Here is a 22,037-nt window from a genome sequence, read left to right on the forward strand (position 1 = left end):
AAAGACCAATGATCCATATCTATCTTTCAGCAGGCCGATTGGAGATCTATTTTAGAAAGTTGCTCCTCATCCAGACTATAGCTGCTGGACACCTAAGCCTCTTTTACACACAGATTTAAAGTGCATTTTAGGAAAACACTTATAAGAAGTCAGATAAAGCAAGGATAACTGGGCACTCTCAGGATATCTGAACCATTTGAAATGTATTAGCATATATTATCATATATTGACAATGAATAACAGTATATACTGGCGGTAATAATGATAAAATTTATCTAATGACTATCTGATACAACTATAACATAACCTAAATCACAACATGCAGTAATACAATGTAAAACAAATGGAAAATGGTGATCTAAAATGTACTAAAATTCAAGGAATAAAATAGAAATAATCGATTCAGAATAAAAGTCAATAAAGTAAATCGTATGAATATTCGGGTGAATATTCATATGGGAAAGTCTTGTATCTAATGGTGGCGATAAAACAATGTCCTCTAACAACGTCCAATTCGATATTATAACAGGGGTATCCAAAAGTTTTCAAAGTCCCAATGCTCAATCAGTGAACCAAGTTATAAGAAGTATTGTATCCAGAATTGTATATGTATATAGATATTATGTAACGCTAGGTATCTCTAACTCTTCATGGCTAAGCTTACATATTCTGAGTTAGAATAGCCTCCTCAAGTTAACATCAAGTGATCCCTCAAGTTACAATATTATTAATTTGCCCCAGAATGATTATCTTTAGTTGAAACTATTGTAACATGGACCCATTACTGGAAATCTAGTATATTGTTCCAGTGTCAACTCAAATTAAGATAAAATGGTGAATAAATAATAAGTAGTGAACAAATACAGATAAAGCAAGTCTATGAAGAGGGCATGAGCTTCTTCAGGGTCCTTCACAGTCAGAGGCGGACTGGGAACTTAAAGTGGCCCTGGAAAAAATACTAAAAGTGGCTCTGTTTTGTAGTCGGGTGCAAATTGATGGAAGGCAGGGCCAGCAATACCATATTGCTGCACATTATACCACCCCCAACAGTGCCATATACCACAGTCCATTACAAAATAAATCCCCCAAAAACTTCCACTGGCTGGCCATTAGAGGGGCTCATGCAGCCCCCTGGGCATTGACACACCGGGAAATTTCCCTGCAAGGTCTATGGTCAATCCGCCCCTGTTCACAGTACACAATGAGCCAGATTTATCATTAGCTCAGGTCAGAATAATGGAGTGAAAAAGTCCCAAAAAAAGTCCCAAGCGCTAAAACTGCGCACAAATTTGCGACTTTTTTCTGCTCTGCACTATGCTCACCAGTTTTCTGAAAGTGGGCGTGTTTTCTTATGTAAATGAATCTCTAGACAGATTTACTATTGGGACTATTTAAAAAGTCGCAAAAAAGTCACAATTTCACTCCAGTGAGGACCATGCTTATCTTATGAGACTTTTTAATAGAACATGCGACTTTTTCATAAAAACTTGCAACTTTTTCATAAAAACGTGCAACTTTTTCATAAAAACGTGCGACTTTTGTAAAGCTGCCTACTGATAGATAAACTGCTACCGTCAAACCACATTTATTACAGTCTTAAAGGGCCGATCATAAATCTGACTTGGCTAAAACTGACTTTAGCCATATGTGAAAGTGGAGTGAGCTGTCAGAGTAATGATAAATCTGGCCCCATGAGTACCAGAAAAATAAACGGGGGCCTCCCTGACCTTGTGTCACATGCAGCAGCTCATCCTACTACAGGTAAAGAGTAGTACAAAACATATAGTACTCCATTGTACTGTAGAAAGGCAGCACTAGACACCTAATGAATGTATGCATTTCAGCAATTCATATGTTTTACCTGTGAAATGCCCATGGTAAGTGGCTGGATCTTCCAGTCAATGACATTGTATTGTACCATAAATTGGCAGTGTTTCTGATATTGTATGCTGTATGTAATTTCAAGTTACAGCAGTCAGAAAAGATCATTGTATGTTGAAAATATTGCATCCTAGACCATTTAATGGACCACTGTATATGGTATAATTTGTGGTCGATTGTTTCATCAGGTCATAATATTGTATAATCTGTGAACGTAGCGTAATGCGATAGGGAAGCAATTAGTATGTATGCAGCATATAATAAATATTCCCATTATTGTCTTTTCCCCAGTGGTGAAATATTGGATTATAATATTTCTCTTGACGTAACAAAATATCTTCAGAAAGAGAAAGACTATCTTCCCTGGGTGAGAGTGAGCTCTGCACTCGCCTATTTAAATGATATGCTGGAGAATGATGAAACCATCTACCCAAAGTTTCAGGTACATTAATAAACGTTCTTGTGAGCTGAGGCCGATTTATTATTATTGGGCCAATTATTGGGCATGAATATTAATATGTACTCTTGTTCCCAATGACTAACCCATTTAAATGTGCTGGCGATCAGCACCCAGATGGGCAAATGTTTCATTGTCAGCCGGTGCAATTGTTTATGCTGCACCAAAAAATGTCGGTAGTACATTGCCCTGTGTGAACATGCAAAGAGAATGGGGACAAATAATCATAGAAACCTCTTTGAATATGAAATGTCAAGTGTCTACTCTAGGATTAATAAATAAGTGCCCGTCCTTTCAGGCTGCACATGCAATTCATTTCAATAGGGGGAACTGTTGGGGGAGACTTGAGTTACTGTAGCACTTACTCTTGGTTCAGCAAGAGATGGTAATATACAGTAGTAAAAATAATTTTAATATCATGCACAAACTGTAAGTTAAAAGCCAGTGGCGCAGCTTTCATGGAAGCAGCTGTTTTGGGCCCGATCTCAAAAGGGGCCCAGGAGCACTGTACTGCATCCCCCTCGGGTGCCCCTGTCAGAGCAGCTGCCTTTTATTACACCCGAGTCTTGCACTTGCGCTGCACTAATCTGACACTGACCTGACATCAGTGACATTGCTCCGCCTCTCTCCATCCTCAGTTCTGATGATGGACAGGGACCAGCATCAGGATGGTCCCATGCGGTTGGAGCTCACATAGCTCCGCCCCTTTCCTACCCGCGATTCCTGCAGCCTGAAACTTTCATGCTGCACATCATTTTAATTTTGCCACAACCCCACCAGTGACGTGAGTTGCATAAGAACTGGGTTTATATTTAGCTTTCCGAGACTATACCCATGTCTCTGCACCAGGGTTGCCAACCTTCCCTTTTTCTGGACAACTAAAAAAAAATCACGGACAGCCCCAAATTTTTACGGACATACACCCCGCCCCCTTTTTTTGAGATACGTCCTCCATTCCACACCCTCCAAATGTTTTAAAAAGAATCCCCTTGAATCAGAAATACCCTAGAATTAACAGGGTTGTACAGTAGTTAAAAATAAAATATGGCAGCAGCATATGGAAAAAATCCTCAGTTCTCATCTCTTACACCCCACACACTCTAGTAAAAGACTGACAGGGATATAATGGGCAAGTACAGCGGTAACATTCTGTATACCAGCAAGTCCCTGCTGTGGAGCTACAATGGCACTGAAGAAAGTGGGGAGTATAACATGCATCCACAATGCATATGTGACAAATTGTTGATCCAACTAACCCCCTCTCTAGCTTTGAAGACACATTTGGATGGACGTTACATTCCCCACTACCAAACATACCTCTTACATCCAGTGTCTCTTACCTTATTTTCTCTATTTGGTGCAGACCACTATGACGAGTTCTTTCAGCCACATCTGTCTCTCTGCAGAGTTTGACACACAGACAATTTATGTTCCTCACTTTTCTATCATCCTCCACCTCCTGGTGTTCTCCAAAGCCCTTCACATTATACCAAATAACACCTTCCAATTGTACCCCTGGTAGCAGTAATAATGCCCCATAATAGAACTAATTTTCCTTATAGTGCCCCCAGTAGTAATAAAGCCCCCCATAGTAACGGTGATAAAGCACCCCTATAGCGAACCAGCAGGAAAATTGCCCTAAAAGTGCCCCTAGTAATGATAAAGACCTTCATAGTGCTCCTAGTAGCAATAAAACCCCCATAATGCTCCTATAAGTAATAAGGCCCCTCTATAGGGCCCCCAGTAATTATAATGCTCCAATATAGTGACTCCTGGAATTATAATGCCCCTTATACTGCTCCCGGTAGCTTACATGCACCTAGTAACTTAAATTCTCACCTTTAGTGTCCCCAGCAGCTTACATGCTCTCCTATAGTGCATCAGCAGCTTATACGCTCGCCTATAGTGCTCACAGAAAATGGTCCCCTATATTGTCCCAGTAGTTTAAATGGTCCCTTGTATTGTCCCAGTAGTACTATAGGGGATGATTTAAACTACTGGGACATTATAGGGATCAATTGAAACTACTGGGAGAAAGTAGGGTACCATATAAATTAATATGGCACTATTTAAACTACTGGGGCATTATAGGGGACCATATAAATTAATGGGGTATTATAGGGGACCATTTTAACTACTAGAGCATTATAGGGGATAATTTAAACTACTGGGGAATTATAGGGGATCATTTAGTTCAAATGATCCCCTATAGTGCCCTTAGTAGTTTAAATGGCCCCCTATAGTGTCCCATTAGTTTAAATGATCCCCTTCAGGGGTGGAATAAGCTGTACATGGGGCTGTAAGACACTGGTGTGATGGCCGGGGAATTCATCCTGCAGGGCTTACTGGCGGGCAAACTGCTGCTCCTCACCTCACACTGCCTGCACCATCCACCAGATCTGATGATCATTAAAGAGGACCTGTCACCACTCCTGACATGCCTGTTTTAATAGCTTCATGCATTTCCCATGTAATACCAATACTGGAGCGTCTATTCTTATGGCTCTATGTTGTGTCATTCCTTTATTATTTCTACTAGAAGTTATGGATGAATTGCTAGCAGTCTGCAGTAAGGGTACAGAGGGGACAGGGGAGGGCTGGCAGCCTTAGTCCTGGGGGGGCAAATCCAGTCAAATGGCCCATTTTTAGCCCCGTCCATTATTAAAACCCCTTCCTACATATAATAGGCCATTCCCAACAAACACTGTACCGCTGACATTCTATAGTTGCGGCCTGTCTCTGTCTCTACACTGCTTGCTTCACATTATACAATAAACAGCAGGCTACAGCCAGGAAGCTCCTCCGCTCTCCTCCCTCCCCAGATACTGCTCAGGGCTTGTGGTTTCCACCACCAACTGCCACCCGCCCGTGGCCTGCTGCCCCCTTTCGCCGTCCTAATTCATCTCTAAATCCTCCTTCTGCAAATGGCAGGGGGGAGGAGCCGGAGCATCTCCTCTCCTACATAGCGCCTCATACCTCTTACATCCTGTGATGTCACCTTTGTTGCAGACGTTCTCTTTCTTTATCTTCTCCATTCAGACCAGACCGCCATGATGAATTTTCAGCCATCTCCCGTCTCTGCAGAGATTGAGAAACAGACATTAGTTTCCCACATTTCCATCATCTTCACATCTTCTGAACACAATTTCCTGCCACCCCCAATACTATACTGCAGAAACAGTCCCCCTGGAAATACTACTACCACACAGATAGTGCCCCAATACTATACTGCAGAAACAGTCCCCTGAAAATACTACCACACAGATAGTGCCCCCAATACTGTGCCCGCTGTGCCCCCAATACTATACTGCAGAAACAGTCCCCCTGGAAATACTACTACCACACAGATAGTGCCCCCTTCAACAATTATTGGCACACAGTGCTCTAAAAAATAACTGTGTCCAGACACTAATAGTATAAAGATAATGTCCCCCAAAAATAATTGTGCTAAGCTGATACTATGCCAGGGTGCCCCCAAAGTAACAGTGCTCCCCAAAATCCCACCAATAGAAATAATTCTCTGCCAGAGCACACTTAGTAGTAATAATGCCCCTATAGTGCCCATACTAGTATTCATGTTCCTCATAGCCCCCCAGTAGTAGTAAAGCTCCCCATAATACCAGCTAGTAGTAATATTTCTCCCTATAATATGACAGTACATGAAATACCCCCGTTTAGTGCCCGCAGTTGAGCTAATACACCCATAATGTATGCCAGTATAAAATACCCCTTTATAGTGCCCCAGTAAATGCCCTCATAGTGCTCCTCTCCCCCTTCCCCATAGTGTCCCCCACAATGTGCCAGTAAAAATGCCCCTTCTTAGTGCCACCATATGCCCCCAATAGTGCTCCACTCCCCCATAGTGCCCCCAAATAATGCCCTATAGTGCCGCTCTCCCCTATAGTGCCTCCCATGCCAGTAAAAAATGCTCCCTTACTGCCACCAAATGCCATAGTGGCCCCCATATTGTGCCAATGAAAAAGGCCCCTTTAGAGCCCACACTTCCCCATAGTGCCCCCGAATAATACCCCTATAGTGACACCAGATACCCCATAGTGCCGCTCTCCCCTATAGTGCCCCCATAAAGTGCCAATAATTAAAAAAGCCTCTTTAGAGCCCCCAGATACCCCCATAGTGCTCCTCTTCCCCATGGTGCCCCCCCATAATGTGCCAGTAAGAAATGCCCCCATAGTGCCAGCTCCCCTCAGTGCCAGCTCCCCCCATAGTGCCAGCTCCCCCCATAGTGCCAGCTCCCCCCATAGTGCCAGCTCCCCCCATAGTGCCAGCCTCCCCATAGTGCTAGCTTCCCCATAGTGCCAGCCCCCCTATAGTGCAAGCTTCCCCATAGTGCCAGCTCCCCCATAGCCATAGTGCCAGCTCCCCCATAGCCATTGTGCCAGCTCCCCCATAGCCATAGTGACAGCTCCCCCATAGCCATAGTGACAGCCCCCCATAGTCCCAGCTCTCCCCCATAATGCCAGCTCCCCCATAGCCATAGTGACAGCCCCCCCCCATAGTGACAGCTCCCCCATAGCCATAGTGACAGCTCCCCCATAGCCATAGTGACAGCTCCCCCCACAAAGAAAAAAAAAAAAACACTACTTACCTCCATCAGCAGCGATGCAGGCCTCTTCCGGCCTGTGTCCCTGCTGTGTGCTGCCCGGCTCAGGCGGCGCGATGATATAGACGTCATCGCGCTGCCTGAGCCGGCCTCTGATAGGGCCTATCAGAAGAACAGGGGAGGGACACGCCTCCCCCTCCCCTGCCCCACAGCACAGCCATCTGGCCATCTGTATCGCTGTCCTGAGGACGGCGATACAGATTAATATGGAGATGAGAGCTTCCACAATGGAAGCGCTCGTATCCTACTGCCCGCCGCCACTGCTGCCCACCGCAATTACAACCAGGGCTGTCCCCCGGCCCAGCCCGCCCCTGAGAGGGGAGGTAACCAGTTGGGGGGTGTACCTACACAGACTTACTCTATCCAATCAGTGCTGGCATTTTCAGACTGTGCAGGTACACCCCCCCAACTGGTTACCTCCCCTCTGTACCCTTACTGCAGACTGCTAGCAATTCATCCATAACTTTAAGTAGAAATAATAGAGGAATGGGAAACATTGAGACATAAGAATAGATGTTCTAGAATTATTACATGGAGAATGCATGAAGCTATTAAAACAGGCATGTCAGGAGAGGTGACAGATCCTCTTTAAGTTCCACTTGGAGCCCGTGCCAAGTCCTGCTGGCTGCAGTCACTCTGCAGGCAGGAAACTAGAAAGACAGCTGTACTTTCATTGGTGGTCAGTGGGACACCTTCTCATAACCGCCGCTCCATCACTGCTCCACACTGCGACATCGGTTCTCAGCTCCCTGCCAGACTACAGAGTTTGGGGCACACATTTACGGACAGTGCTTTTTTTCTGCCAGTGACTGTGTGTATGAGTGCCTCCATGTGTATGGTGAGTGCATGTATGAGCGTGTCCATGTATGTGGTGACTCTGTGTATGAGTTCCTCCATGTATGTGGTGACTGTGTGTATGAGTGCCTCCATGTGTATGGTGAGTGCAAGTATGAGCGTGTCAATGTATGTGGTGACTCTGTGTATGAGTGCCTCCATGTATGTGGTGACTCTGTGTATGAGTGCCTCCATGTATGTGGTGACTGTGTGTATGAGTGCCTCCATGTATGTGGTGAGTGCGTGTATGAGTGCCTCCATGTATGTGGTGACTGTGTGTATGAGTGCCTCCATGTAACTGGTGACTCTGTATATGAGTGCCTCCATGTATGTGGTGACTGTGTGTATGAGTGCCTCCATGTATGTGGTGACTCTGTATATGAGTGCCTCCATGTATGTGGTGACTGTGTGTGTGTGTGCCTCCATGTATGTGGTGACTCTGTGTATGAGTGCCTCCATGTATGTGGTGACTCTGTGTATGAGTGCCTCCATGTATGTGGTGACTGTGTGTATGAGTGCCTCCATGTATGTGGTGACTGTGTGTATAAGTGCCTCCATGTATGTGGTGACTGTGTGTATGAGTGCCTCCATGTATGTGGTGACTGTGTATGAGTGCCTCCATGTATGTGGTGACTCTGTGTATGAGTGCCTCCATGTATGTGGTGACTCTGTGTATGAGTGCCTCCATGTATGTGGTGACTGTGTGTATGACTGCCTCCATGTATGTAGTGACTGTGTGTATGAGTGCCTCCATGTATGTGGTGACTGTGTGTATGAGTGCCTCCATGTATGTGGTGACTGTGTGTATGAGTTCCTCCATGTATGTGGTGACTGTGTGTATGAGTGCCTCCATGTATGTGGTGACTGTGTGTATGAGTGCCTCCATGTATGTGGTGACTGTGTGTATGAGTGCCTCCATGTATGTGGTGACTCTGTGTATGAGTGCCTCCATGTATGTGGTGACTCTGTGTATGAGTGCCTCCATGTATGTGGTGACTGTGTGTATGACTGCCTCCATGTATGTAGTAACTGTGTGTATGAGTGCCTCCATGTATGTAGTGACTGTGTGTATGAGTGCCTCCATGTATGTGGTGACTGTGTGTATGAGTGCCTCCATGTATGTGGTGACTGTGTGTATGAGTGCCTCCATGTATGTGGTGACTGTGTGTATGAGTGCCTCCATGTATGTGGTGACTCTGTGTGTGAGTGCCTCCATGTATGTGGTGACTGTGTGTATGAGTGCCTCCATGTATGTGGTGACTCTGTGTATGAGTGCCTCCATGTATGTGGTGACTGTGTGTATGAGTGCCTCCATGTATGTGGTGACTGTGTGTATGAGTGCCTCCATGTATGTGGTGACTGTGTGTATGAGTTACTCCATGTATGTGGTGACTGTGTGTATGAGTGCCTCCATGTATGTGGTGACTGTGTGTATGAGTGCCTCCATGTATGTGGTGACTCTGTGTGTGAGTGCCTCCATGTATGTGGTGACTGTGTGTATGAGTGCCTCCATGTATGTGGTGACTCTGTGTATGAGTGCCTCCATGTATGTGGTGACTGTGTGTATGAGTGCCTCCATGTATGTGGTGACTCTGTGTATGAGTGCCTCCATGTATGCGGTGACTCTGTGTGTGAGTGCCTCCATGTATGTGGTGACTGTGTGTGTGAGTGCCTCCATGTATGTGGTGACTCTGTGTATGAGTGCCTCCATGTATGTGGTGACTCTGTGTATGAGTGCCTCCATGTATGTGGTGACTGTGTGTGTGTGCCTCCATGTATGTGGTGACTCTGTGTATGAGTGCCTCCATGTATGTGGTGACTGTGTGTATGAGTGCCTCCATGTATGTGGTGACTCTGTGTATGAGTGCCTCCATGTATGTGGTGACTCTGTGTATGAGTGCCTCCATGTATGTGGTGACTCTGTGTATGAGTGCCTCCATGTATGTGTGACTGTGTGTATGACTGCCTAAATGTATGTAGTAACTGTGTGTATGAGTGCCTCCATGTATGTAGTGACTGTGTGTATGAGTGCCTCCATGTATGTGGTGACTGTGTGTATGAGTGCCTCCATGTATGTGGTGACTGTGTGTATGAGTGCCTCCATGTATGTGGTGACTGTGTGTATGAGTGCCTCCATGTATGTGGTGACTCTGTGTGTGAGTGCCTCCATGTATGTGGTGACTGTGTGTATGAGTGCCTCCATGTATGTGGTGACTCTGTGTATGAGTGCCTCATGTATGTGACTGTTGCCTCCATGTATGTGGTGACTCTGTGTATGAGTGCCTCCATGTATGTGGTGACTGTGTGTATGAGTGCCTCCATGTATGTGGTGACTGTGTGTATGAGTGCCTCCATGTATGTGGTGACTGTGTGTATGAGTTCCTCCATGTATGTGGTGACTGTGTGTATGAGTGCCTCCATGTATGTGGTGACTGTGTGTATGAGTGCCTCCATGTATGTGGTGACTGTGTGTATGAGTTCCTCCATGTATGTGGTGACTCTGTGTATGAGTGCCTCCATGTATGTGGTGACTCTGTGTATGAGTGCCTCCATGTATGTGGTGACTCTGTGTATGAGTTCCTCCATGTATGTGGTGACTGTGTGTATGAGTGCCTCCATGTATGTGGTGACTGTGTGTATGAGTGCCTCCATGTATGTGGTGACTGTGTGTATGAGTGCCTCCATGTATGTGGTGACTGTGTGTATGAGTGCCTCCATGTATGTGGTGACTCTGTGTATGAGTGCCTCCATGTATGTGGTGACTGTGTGTATGAGTGCCTCCCTGTATGTGGTGACTCTGTGTATGAGTGCCTCCATGTATGCGGTGACTGTGTGTATAAGTGCCTCCATGTATGTGGTGACTGTGTGTGTGAGTGCCTCCATGTATGCGGTGACTCTGTGTGTGAGTGCCTCCATGTATGCGGGTGACTCTGTGTGTGAGTGCCTCCATGTATGTGGTGACTCTGTGTATGAGTGCCTCCATGTATGTGGTGACTGTGTGTATGAGTGCCTCCATGTATGTGGTGACTGTGTGTATGAGTGCCTCAATGTATGAGGTGACTGTGTGTATGAGTGCCTCCATGTATGTGGTGACTGTGTGTATGAGTTCCTCCATGTATGTGGTGACTGTGTGTATGAGTGCCTCCATGTATGTGGTGACTGTGTGTATGAGTGCCTCCATGTATGTGGTGACTCTGTGTGTGAGTGCCTCCATGTATGTGGTGACTGTGTGTATGAGTGCCTCCATGTATGTGGTGACTCTGTGTATGAGTGCCTCCATGTATGTGGTGACTGTGTGTATGAGTGCCTCCATGTATGTGGTGACTCTGTGTATGAGTGCCTCCATGTATGTGGTGACTGTGTGTATGAGTGCCTCCATGTATGTGGTGACTGTGTGTATGAGTGCCTCCATGTATGTGTTGACTGTGTGTATGAGTTCCTCCATGTATGCGGTGACTCTGTGTATGAGTGCCTCCATGTATGCGGTGACTGTGTGTATGAGTGCCTCCATGTATGCGGTGACTCTGTGTGTGAGTGCCTCCATGTATGTGGTGACTCTGTGTGTGAGTGCCTCCATGTATGTGGTGACTGTGTGTATGAGTGCCTCCATGTATGTGGTGACTGTGTGTATGAGTGCCTCCATGTATGCGGTGACTCTGTGTGTGAGTGCCTCCATGTATGTGGTGACTGTGTGTGTGAGTGCCTCCATGTATGTGGTGACTCTGTGTATGAGTGCCTCCATGTATGTGGTGACTCTGTGTATGAATGCCTCCATGTATGTGGTGACTGTGTGTGTGTGCCTCCATGTATGTGGTGACTCTGTGTATGAGTGCCTCCATGTATGTGGTGACTGTGTGTATGAGTGCCTCCATGTATGTGGTGACTGTGTGTATGAGTGCCTCCATGTATGTGGTGACTGTGTGTATGAGTGCCTCCACGTATGTGGTGACTGTGTGTATGAGTGCCTCCATGTATGTGGTGACTGTGTGTATGAGTGCCTCCATGTATGTGGTGACTCTGTGTATGAGTGCCTCCATGTATGTGGTGACTCTGTGTATGAGTGCCTCCATGTATGTGGTGACTCTGTGTGTGAGTGCCTCCATGTATGTGGTGACTGTGTGTATGAGTGCCTCCATGTATGTGGTGACTCTGTGTGTGAGTGCCTCCATGTATGTGGTGACTGTGTGTATGAGTGCCTCCATGTATGTGGTGACTCTGTGTATGAGTGCCTCCATGTATGTGGTGACTGTGTGTATGAGTGCCTCCATGTATGTGGTGACTGTGTGTATGAGTGCCTCCATGTATGTGGTGACTGTGTGTATGAGTGCCTCCATGTATGTGGTGACTCTGTGTGGAGTGCCTCCATGTATGTGGTGACTGTGTGTATGAGTGCCTCCATGTATGTGGTGACTCTGTGTATGAGTGCCTCCATGTATGTGGTGACTGTGTGTATGAGTGCCCTCCATGTATGTGGTGACTGTGTGTATGAGTGCCGCCATGTATGTGGTGACTGTGTGTATGAGTTACTCCATGTATGTGGTGACTGTGTGTATGAGTGCCTCCATGTATGTGGTGACTGTGTGTATGAGTGCCTCCATGTATGTGGTGACTCTGTGTGTGAGTGCCTCCATGTATGTGGTGACTGTGTGTATGAGTGCCTCCATGTATGTGGTGACTCTGTGTATGAGTGCCTCCATGTATGTGGTGACTGTGTGTATGAGTGCCTCCATGTATGTGGTGACTCTGTGTATGAGTTGCCTCCATGTATGCGGTGACTCTGTGTGTGAGTGCCTCCATGTATGTGGTGACTGTGTGTGTGAGTGCCTCCATGTATGTGGTGACTCTGTGTATGAGTGCCTCCATGTATGTGGTGCCTCTGTGTATGAGTGCCTCCATGTATGTGGTGACTGTGTGTGTGTGCCTCCATGTATGTGGTGACTCTGTGTATGAGTGCCTCCATGTATGTGGTGACTGTGTGTATGAGTGCCTCCATGTATGTGGTGACTCTGTGTATGAGTGCCTCCATGTATGTGGTGACTCTGTGTATGAGTGCCTCCATGTATGTGGTGACTGTGTGTATGACTGCCTAAATGTATGTAGTAACTGTGTGTATGAGTGCCTCCATGTATGTAGTGACTTGTGTATGAGTGCCTCCATGTATGTGGTGACTGTGTGTATGAGTGCCTCCATGTATGTGGTGACTGTGTGTATGAGTGCCTCCATGTATGTGGTGACTGTGTGTATGAGTGCCTCCATGTATGTGGTGACTCTGTGTGTGAGTGCCTCCATGTATGTGGTGACTCGTGTGTATGAGTGCCTCCATGTATGTGGTGACTCTGTGTATGAGTGCCTCCATGTATGTGGTGACTGTGTGTATGAGTGCCTCCATGTATGTGGTGACTGTGTGTATGAGTGCCTCCATGTATGTGGTGACTGTGTGTATGAGTTCCTCCATGTATGTGGTGACTGTGTGTATGAGTGCCTCCATGTATGTGGTGACTGTGTGTATGAGTGCCACCATGTATGTGGTGACTGTGTGTATGAGTTCCTCCATGTATGTGGGTGACTGTGTGTATGAGTGCCTCCATGTATGTGGTGACTGTGTGTATGAGTGCCTCCATGTATGTGGTGACTGTGTGTATGAGTTCCTTCCATGTATGTGGTGACTCTGTGTATGAGTGCCTCCATGTATGTGGTGACTCTGTGTATGAGTGCCTCCATGTATGTGGTGACTCTGTGTATGAGTTCCTCCATGTATGTGGTGACTGTGTGTATGAGTGCCTCCATGTATGTGGTGACTGTGTGTATGAGTGCCTCCATGTATGTGGTGACTGTGTGTATGAGTGCCTCCATGTATGTGGTGACTGTGTGTATGAGTTCCTCCATGTATGTGGTGACTCTGTGTATGAGTGCCTCCATGTATGTGGTGACTGTGTGTATGAGTGCCTCCATGTATGTGGTGACTCTGTGTATGAGTGCCTCCATGTATGCGGTGACTGTGTGTATAAGTGCCTCCATGTATGTGGTGACTGTGTGTGTGAGTGCCTCCATGTATGTGGTTGACTCTGTGTGTGAGTGCCTCCATGTATGTGGTGACTCTGTGTATGAGTGCCTCCATGTATGTGGTGACTGTGTGTATGAGTGCCTCCATGTATGTGGTGACTGTGTGTATGAGTGCCTCCATGTATGTGGTGACTGTGTGTATGAGTGCCTCCATGTATGTGGTGACTGTGTGTATGAGTTCCTCCATGTATGTGGTGACTGTGTGTATGAGTGCCTCCATGTATGTGGTGACTGTGTGTATGAGTGCCTCCATGTATGTGGTGACTCTGTGTGTGAGTGCCTCCATGTATGTGGTGACTGTGTGTATGAGTGCCTCCATGTATGTGGTGACTCTGTGTATGAGTGCCTCCATGTATGTGGTGACTGTGTGTATGAGTGCCTCCATGTATGTGGTGACTCTGTGTATGAGTGCCTCCATGTATGTGGTGACTGTGTGTATGAGTGCCTCCATGTATGTGGTGACTGTGTGTATGAGTGCCTCCATGTATGTGGTGACTGTGTGTATGAGTTCCTCCATGTATGCGGTGACTCTGTGTATGAGTGCCTCCATGTATGCGGTGACTGTGTGTATGAGTGCCTCCATGTATGCGGTGACTCTGTGTGTGAGTGCCTCCATGTATGTGGTGACTCTGTGTGTGAGTGCCTCCATGTATGTGGTGACTGTGTGTATGAGTGCCTCCATGTATGTGGTGACTGTGTGTATGAGTGCCTCCATGTATGCGGTGACTCTGTGTGTGAGTGCCTCCATGTATGTGGTGACTGTGTGTGTGAGTGCCTCCATGTATGTGGTGACTCTGTGTATGAGTGCCTCCATGTATGTGGTGACTCTGTGTATGAATGCCTCCATGTATGTGGTGACTGTGTGTGTGTGCCTCCATGTATGTGGTGACTCTGTGTATGAGTGCCTCCATGTATGTGGTGACTGTGTGTATGAGTGCCTCCATGTATGTGGTGACTGTGTGTATGAGTGCCTCCATGTATGTGGTGACTGTGTGTATGAGTGCCTCCATGTATGTGGTGACTGTGTGTATGAGTGCCTCCATGTATGTGGTGACTGTGTGTATGAGTGCCTCCATGTATGTGGTGACTCTGTGTTATGAGTGCCTCCATGTATGTGGTGACTCTGTGTATGAGTGCCTCCATGTATGTGGTGACTGTGTGTATGACTGCCTCCATGTATGTAGTAACTGTGTGTATGAGTGCCTCCATGTATGTAGTGACTGTGTGTATGAGTGCCTCCATGTATGTGGTGACTGTGTGTATGAGTGCCTCCATGTATGTGGTGACTGTGTGTATGAGTGCCTCCATGTATGTGGTGACTGTGTGTATGAGTGCCTCCATGTATGTGGTGACTCTGTGTGTAAGTGCCTCCATGTATGTGGTGACTGTGTGTATGAGTGCCTCCTTGTATGTGGTGACTCTGTGTATGAGTGCCTACATGTATGTGGTGACTGTGTGTATGAGTGCCTCCATGTATGTGGTGACTGTGTGTATGAGTGCCTCCATGTATGTGGTGACTGTGTGTATGAGTTCCTCCATGTATGTGGTGACTGTGTGTATGAGTGCCTCCATGTATGTGGTGACTGTGTGTATGAGTTGCCTCCATGTATGTGGTGACTCTGTGTATGAGTGCCTCCATGTATGTGGTGACTGTGTGTATGAGTGCCTCCATGTATGTGGTGACTCTGTGTATGAGTGCCTCCATGTATGTGGTGACTGTGTGTATGAGTGCCTCCATGTATGTGGTGACTGTGTGTATGAGTGCCTCCATGTATGTGGTGACTCTGTGTATGAGTGCCTCCATGTATGTGGTGACTCTGTGTATGAGTGCCTCCATGTATGTGGTGACTGTGTGTATGAGTGCCTACATGTATGTGGTGACTCTGTGTATGAGTGCCTCCATGTATGTGGTGACTGTGTGTATGAGTGCCTCCATGTATGTGGTGACTGTGTGTATGAGTGCCTCCATGTATGTGGTGACTGTGTGTATGAGTGCCTCCATGTATGTGGTGACTCTGTGTATGAGTGCCTCCATGTATGTGGTGACTGTGTGTATGAGTGCCTCCATGTATGTGGTGACTCTGTGTATGAGTGCCTCCATGTATGTGGTGACTGTGTGTATGAGTGCCTCCATGTATGTGGTGACTGTGTGGTATGAGTGCCTCCATGTATGTGGTGACTGTGTGTATGAGTGCCTCCATGTATGTGGTGACTGTGTGTATGAGTGCCTCCATGTATGTGGTGACTGTGTGTATGAGTGCCTCCATGTATGTGGTGACTGTGTGTATGAGTGCCTCCATGTATGTGGTGACTGTGTGTATGAGTGCCTCCATGTATGTGGTGACTCTGTGTATGAGTGCCTCCATGTTATGGTGACTGTGTGTATGTGCCTCCATGTATGTGGTGACTGTGTGTGAGTGCCTCCATGTATGTGGGACTGTGTGTATGAGTGCCTCCATGTATGTGGTGACTCTGTGTATGAGTGCCTCCATGTATGTGGTGAGTGTGTGTATGAGTGCCTCCATGTATGTGGTGACTCTGTGTATGAGTGCCTCCATGTATGTGGTGACTGTGTGTGAGTGCCTCCAAGTATGTGGTGACTGTGTGTATGAGTGCCTCCATGTATGTGGTGACTCTGTGTATGAGTGCCTCCATGTATTGTGGTGACTGTGTGTATGAGTGCCTCCATGTATGTGGTGACTGTGTGTGTGAGTGCCTCCATGTATGTGGTGACTCTGTGTATGAGTGCCTCCATGTATGTGGTGACTGTGTGTATGAGTGCCTCCATGTATGTGGTGACTCTGTGTATGAGTGCCTCCATGTATGTGGTGACTGTGTGTGTGAGTGCCTCCATGTATGTGGTGACTGTGTGTATGAGTGTGCCCTATGCCATTTATATGTGTGTAGTACTGTGTGTATGAGTGCCTCCATGTATGTGGTGACTGTGTGTATGAGTGCCTCCATGTATGTGGTGACTGTGGTGTATGAGTGCCTCCATGTATGTGGTGACTCTGTGTATGAGTTCCTCCATGTATGTGGTGACTGTGTGTATGAGTGCCTCCATGTATGTGGTGACTGTGTGTATGAGTGCCTCCATGTATGTGGTGACTCTGTGTGTGAGTGCCTCCATGTATGTGGTGACTGTGTGTATGAGTGCCTCCATGTATGTGGTGACTCTGTGTATGAATGCCTCCATGTATGGTGGGACTGTGGTGTATGAGTGCCTCCATGTATGTGGTGACTGTGTGTATGAGTGCCTCCATGTATGTGGTGACTGTGTGTATGAGTGCCTCCATGTATGTGGTGACTGTGTGTATGAGTGCCTCCATGTATGTGGTGACTGTGTGTGAGTGCCTCCATGTATGTGGTGACTGTGTGTATGAGTGCCTCCATGTATGTGGTGACTGTGTGTATGAGTGCCTCCATGTATGTGGGACTCTGTGTATGAGTTCCTCCATGTATGTGGTGACTGTGTGTATGAGTGCCTCCATGTATGTGGTGACTGTGTGTATGAGTGCCTCCATGTATGTGGTGACTCTGTGTGTGAGTGCCTCCATGTATGTGGTGACTGTGTGTATGAGTGCCTCCATGTATGTGGTGACTCTGTGTATGAATGCCTCCATGTATGTGGTGACTGTGTGTATGAGTGCCTCCATGTATGTGGTGACTGTGTGTATGAGTGCCTCCATGTATGTGGTGACTGTGTGTATGAGTGCCTCCATGTATGTGGTGACTGTGTGTATGAGTGCCTCCATGTATGTGGTGACTGTGTGTGAGTGCCTCCATGTATGTGTGACTGTGTGTATGAGTGCCTCCATGTATGTGGTGACTTGATGTGTATGAGTGCCTCCATGTATGTGGTGACTCTGTGTATGAGTGCCTCCAGTGTATGCGGTGACTCTGTGTGTGTATGAGTGCCTCCATGTATGTGGTGACTGTGTGTATGAGTGGCCTCCATGTATGTGGTGACTGTGTGTATGAGTGCCTCCATGTATGTGGTGACTCTGTGTATGAGTGCCTCCATGTAGGTGGTGGATCTGTGTATAGTGCCTCCATGTATGTGGTGACTGTGTATGAGTGCCTCCATGTATGTGGTGACTGTGTGTGTGTGCCTCCATGTATGTGGTGACTGTGTGTATGAGTGCCTCCATGTATGTGGTGACTCTGTGTGTGAGTGCCTCCATGTATGTGGTGACTGTGTGTATGAGTGCCTCCATGTATGTGGTGACTGTGTGTATGAGTGCCTCCATGTATGTGGTGACTGTGTGTATGAGTGCCTCCATGTATGTGGTGACTGTGTGTATGAGTGCCTCCATGTATGTGGTGACTGTGTGTATGAGTGCCTCCATGTATGTGGTGACTCTGTGTGTGAGTGCCTCCATGTATGTGGTGACTGTGTGTATGAGTGCCTCCATGTATGTGGTGACTCTGTGTATGAGTGCCTCCATGTATGTGGTGACTGTGTGTATGAGTGCCTCCATGTATGTGGTGACTGTGTGTATGAGTGCCTCCATGTATGTGGTGACTGTGTGTATGAGTGCCTCCATGTATGTGGTGACTGTGTGTATGAGTGCCTCCATGTATGTGGTGACTGTGTGTATGAGTGCCTCCATGTATGTGGTGACTCTGTGTATGAGTGCCTCCATGTATGTGGTGACTGTGTGTATGAGTGCCTCCATGTATGTGGTGACTTGTTATGAGTGCCTCCATGTATGTGGTGACTGTGTATGAGTGCCTCCATGTATGTGGTGACTGTGTGTATGAGTGCCTCATGTATGTGGTGACTGTGTGTATGAGTGCCTACATGTATGTGGTGACTCTGTGTATGAGTGCCCTCCATGTATGTGGTGACTGTGTGTTGAGTGGCCCTCCATGTATGTGGTGACTGTGTGTGTGAGTGCCTCCATTATGTGGTGACTGTGTGTATGAGTGCCTCCATGTATTGGTGACTCTGTGGTGTGAGTGCCTCCATGTATGTGGTGACTGTGTGTATGAGTGCCTCCATGTATGTGGTGACTCTGTGTATGAGTGCCTCCATGTATGTTGGTGACTGTGTGTGATGAGTGCCTCCATGTATGTGGTGACTAGTGTGTTGAGTGCCTCCATGTATGTGGTGACTGTGTGTGATGAGTGCCTCCATGTATGTGGTGACTGTGTGTATGAGTGCCTCCATGTATGTGGTGACTGTGTGTATGAGTGCCTCCATGTATGTGGTGACTGTGTGTATGAGTGCCTCCATGTATGTGGTGACTGTGTGTATGAGTGCCTCCATGTATGTGGTGACTCTGTGTGTATGAGTGCCTCCATGTATGTGGTGACTGTGTGTATGAGTGCCTCCATGTATGTGGTGACTCTGTGTATGAGTGCCTACATGTATGTGGTGACTGTGTGTATGAGTGCCTACATGTATGTGGTGACTCTGTGTATGAGTGCCTCCATGTATGTGGTGAGTGCGTGTATGAGTGCCTCCATGTATGTGGTGACTCTGTGTATGAGTGCCTCCATGTATGTGGTGACTGGTGTGTAGTGAGTGCCTCCATGTATGTGGTGACTGTGTGTGTGAGTGCCTCCATGTATGTGGTGACTGTGTGTATGAGTGCCTCCATGTATGTGGTGACTGTGTGTATGAGTGCCTCCATGTATGTGGTGACTGTGTGTGTGTGCCTCCATGTATGTGGTGACTGTGTGTATGAGTGCCTCCATGTATGTGCTGACTCTGTGTGTAGCAGTGCCTCCATGTATGTGGTGACTGTGTGTATGAGTGCCTCCATGTATGTGGTGACTCTGTGTATGAGTGCCTCCATGTATGTGGTGACTGTGTGTATGAGTGCCTCCATGTATGTGGTGACTGTGGTATGAGTGCCTCCATGTATGTGGTGACTGTGTGTATGAGTTCCTCCATGTATGTGGTGACTGTGTGTATGAGTGCCTCCATGTATGTGGTGACTGTGTGTATGAGTGCCTCCATGTATGTGGTGACTCTGTGTGTGAGTGCCTCCATGTATGTGGTGACTGTGTGTATGAGTGCCTCCATGTATGTGGTGACTCTGTGTATGAGTGCCTCCATGTATGTGGTGACTGTGTGTATGAGTGCCTCCATGTATGTGGTGACTCTGTGTATGAGTGCCTCCATGTATGTGGTGACTGTGTGTATGAGTGCCTCCATGTATGTGGTGACTGTGTGTATGAGTGCCTCCATGTATGTGGTGACTGTGTGTATGAGTTCCTCCATGTATGTGGTGACTCTGTGTATGAGTGCCTCCATGTATGTGGTGACTGTGTGTATGAGTGCCTCCATGTATGTGGTGACTCTTTGTATGAGTGCCTCCATGTATGTGGTGACTGTGTGTATGAGTGCCTCCATGTATGTGGTGACTGTGTGTATGAGTGCCTCCATGTATGTGGTGACTGTGTGTATCAGTGCCTCCATGTATGTGGTGACTGTGTGTATGAGTGCCTCCATGTATGTGGTGACTCTGTGTATGAGTGCCTCCATGTATGTGGTGACTGTGTGTATGAGTGCCTACATGTATGTGGTGACTGTGTGTATGAGTGCCTACATGTATATGGTGACTCTGTGTATGAGTGCCTCCATGTATGTGGTGACTGTGTGTGTGTGCCTCCATGTATGTGGTGACTGTGTGTGTGAGTGCCTCCATGTATGTGGTGACTGTGTGTATGAGTGCCTCCATGTATGTGGTGACTCTGTGTATGAGTGCCTCCATGTATGTGGTGAGTGCGTGTATGAGTGCCTCCATGTATGTGGTGACTCTGTGTATGAGTGCCTCCATGTATGTGGTGACTGGTGTGTGAGTGCTCCATGTATGGGGACTGTGTGTGTGAGTGCCTCCATGTGTGTGTGAGTGCTCCATGTATGTGGTGACTGTGTGTATGAGTGCCTCCATGTATGTGGTGACTGTGTGTATCAGTGCCTCCATGTATGTGGTGACTGTGTGTATGAGTGCCTCCATGTATGTGGTGACTCTGTGTATGAGTGCCTCCATGTATGTGGTGACTGTGTGTATGAGTGCCTACATGTATGTGGTGACTGTGTGTATGAGTGCCTACATGTATGTGGTGACTCTGTGTATGAGTGCCTCCATGTATGTGGTGAGTGCGTGTATGAGTGCCTCCATGTATGTGGTGACTCTGTGTATGAGTGCCTCCATGTATGTGGTGACTGTGTGTGTGAGTGCCTCCATGTATGTGGTGACTGTGTGTGTGAGTGCCTCCATGTATGTGGTGACTCTGTGTATGAGTGCCTCCATGTATGTGGTGACTGTGTGTATGAGTGCCTCCATGTATGTGTGACTCTGTGTATGAGTGCCTCCATGTATGTGGTGACTGTGTGTATGAGTGCCTCCATGTATGTGGTGACTGTGTGTATTATTGGTGATCTGTGTATGAGTGCCTCCATGTATGTGGTGACTGTGTGTGTGAGTGCCTCCATGTATGTGGTGACTGTGTGTGTGAGTGCCTCCATGTATGTGGTGACTCTGTGTATGAGTTCCTCCATGTATGTGGTGACTGTGTGTATGAGTGCCTCCATGTATGTGGTGACTGTGTGTATGAGTGCCTCCATGTATGTGGTGACTCTGTGTGTGAGTGCCTCCATGTATGTGGTGACTGTGTGTATGAGTGCCTCCATGTATGTGGTGACTCTGTGTATGAATGCCTCCATGTATGTGGTGACTGTGTGTATGAGTGTCTCCATGTATGTGGTGACTGTGTGTGTGAGTGCCTACATGTATGTGGTGACTGTGTGTATGAGTGCCTCCATGTATGTGGTGACTGTGTGTATGAGTGCCTCCATGTATGTGGTGACTGTGTGTATGAGTGCCTCCATGTATGTGGTGACTGTGTGTATGAGTGCCTCCATGTATGTGGTGACTGTGTGTGAGTGCCTCCATGTATGTGGTGACTGTGTGTATGAGTGCCTCCATGTATGTGGTGACTGTGTGTATGAGTGCCTCCATGTATGTGGTGACTGTGTGTATGAGTGCCTCCATGTATGTGGTGACTGTGTGTATGAGTGCCTCCATGTATGTGGTGACTGGTGAGTGCCTATGGGTGACTGTGTATGAGTGCCTCCATGTATGTGGTGACTCTGTGTGTGAGTGCCTCCATGTATGTGGTGACTGTGTGTATGAGTGCCTCCATGTATGTGGTGACTCTGTGTAT

The 22,037-nt window shown here is 47.1% G+C and overlaps 1 protein-coding gene across 1 annotated transcript in view; it reads left to right on the forward strand.

The window, feature by feature from the left end:
• Nucleotides 1-22,037, forward strand: part of LOC122919442 (glutamyl aminopeptidase) — an 80,503-nt gene that overhangs the window by 40,884 nt on the left and 17,582 nt on the right. The window contains exon 14 of the mRNA XM_044268520.1: nt 2,173-2,323. Within this exon, the coding sequence (XP_044124455.1) occupies nt 2,173-2,323 (151 nt within the window). The remainder of the gene's footprint in view (nt 1-2,172; nt 2,324-22,037) is intronic.

This window comes from Bufo gargarizans, chromosome 1, assembly GCF_014858855.1.
Source record: "Bufo gargarizans isolate SCDJY-AF-19 chromosome 1, ASM1485885v1, whole genome shotgun sequence".
NCBI lineage: Eukaryota > Metazoa > Chordata > Amphibia > Anura > Bufonidae > Bufo > Bufo gargarizans.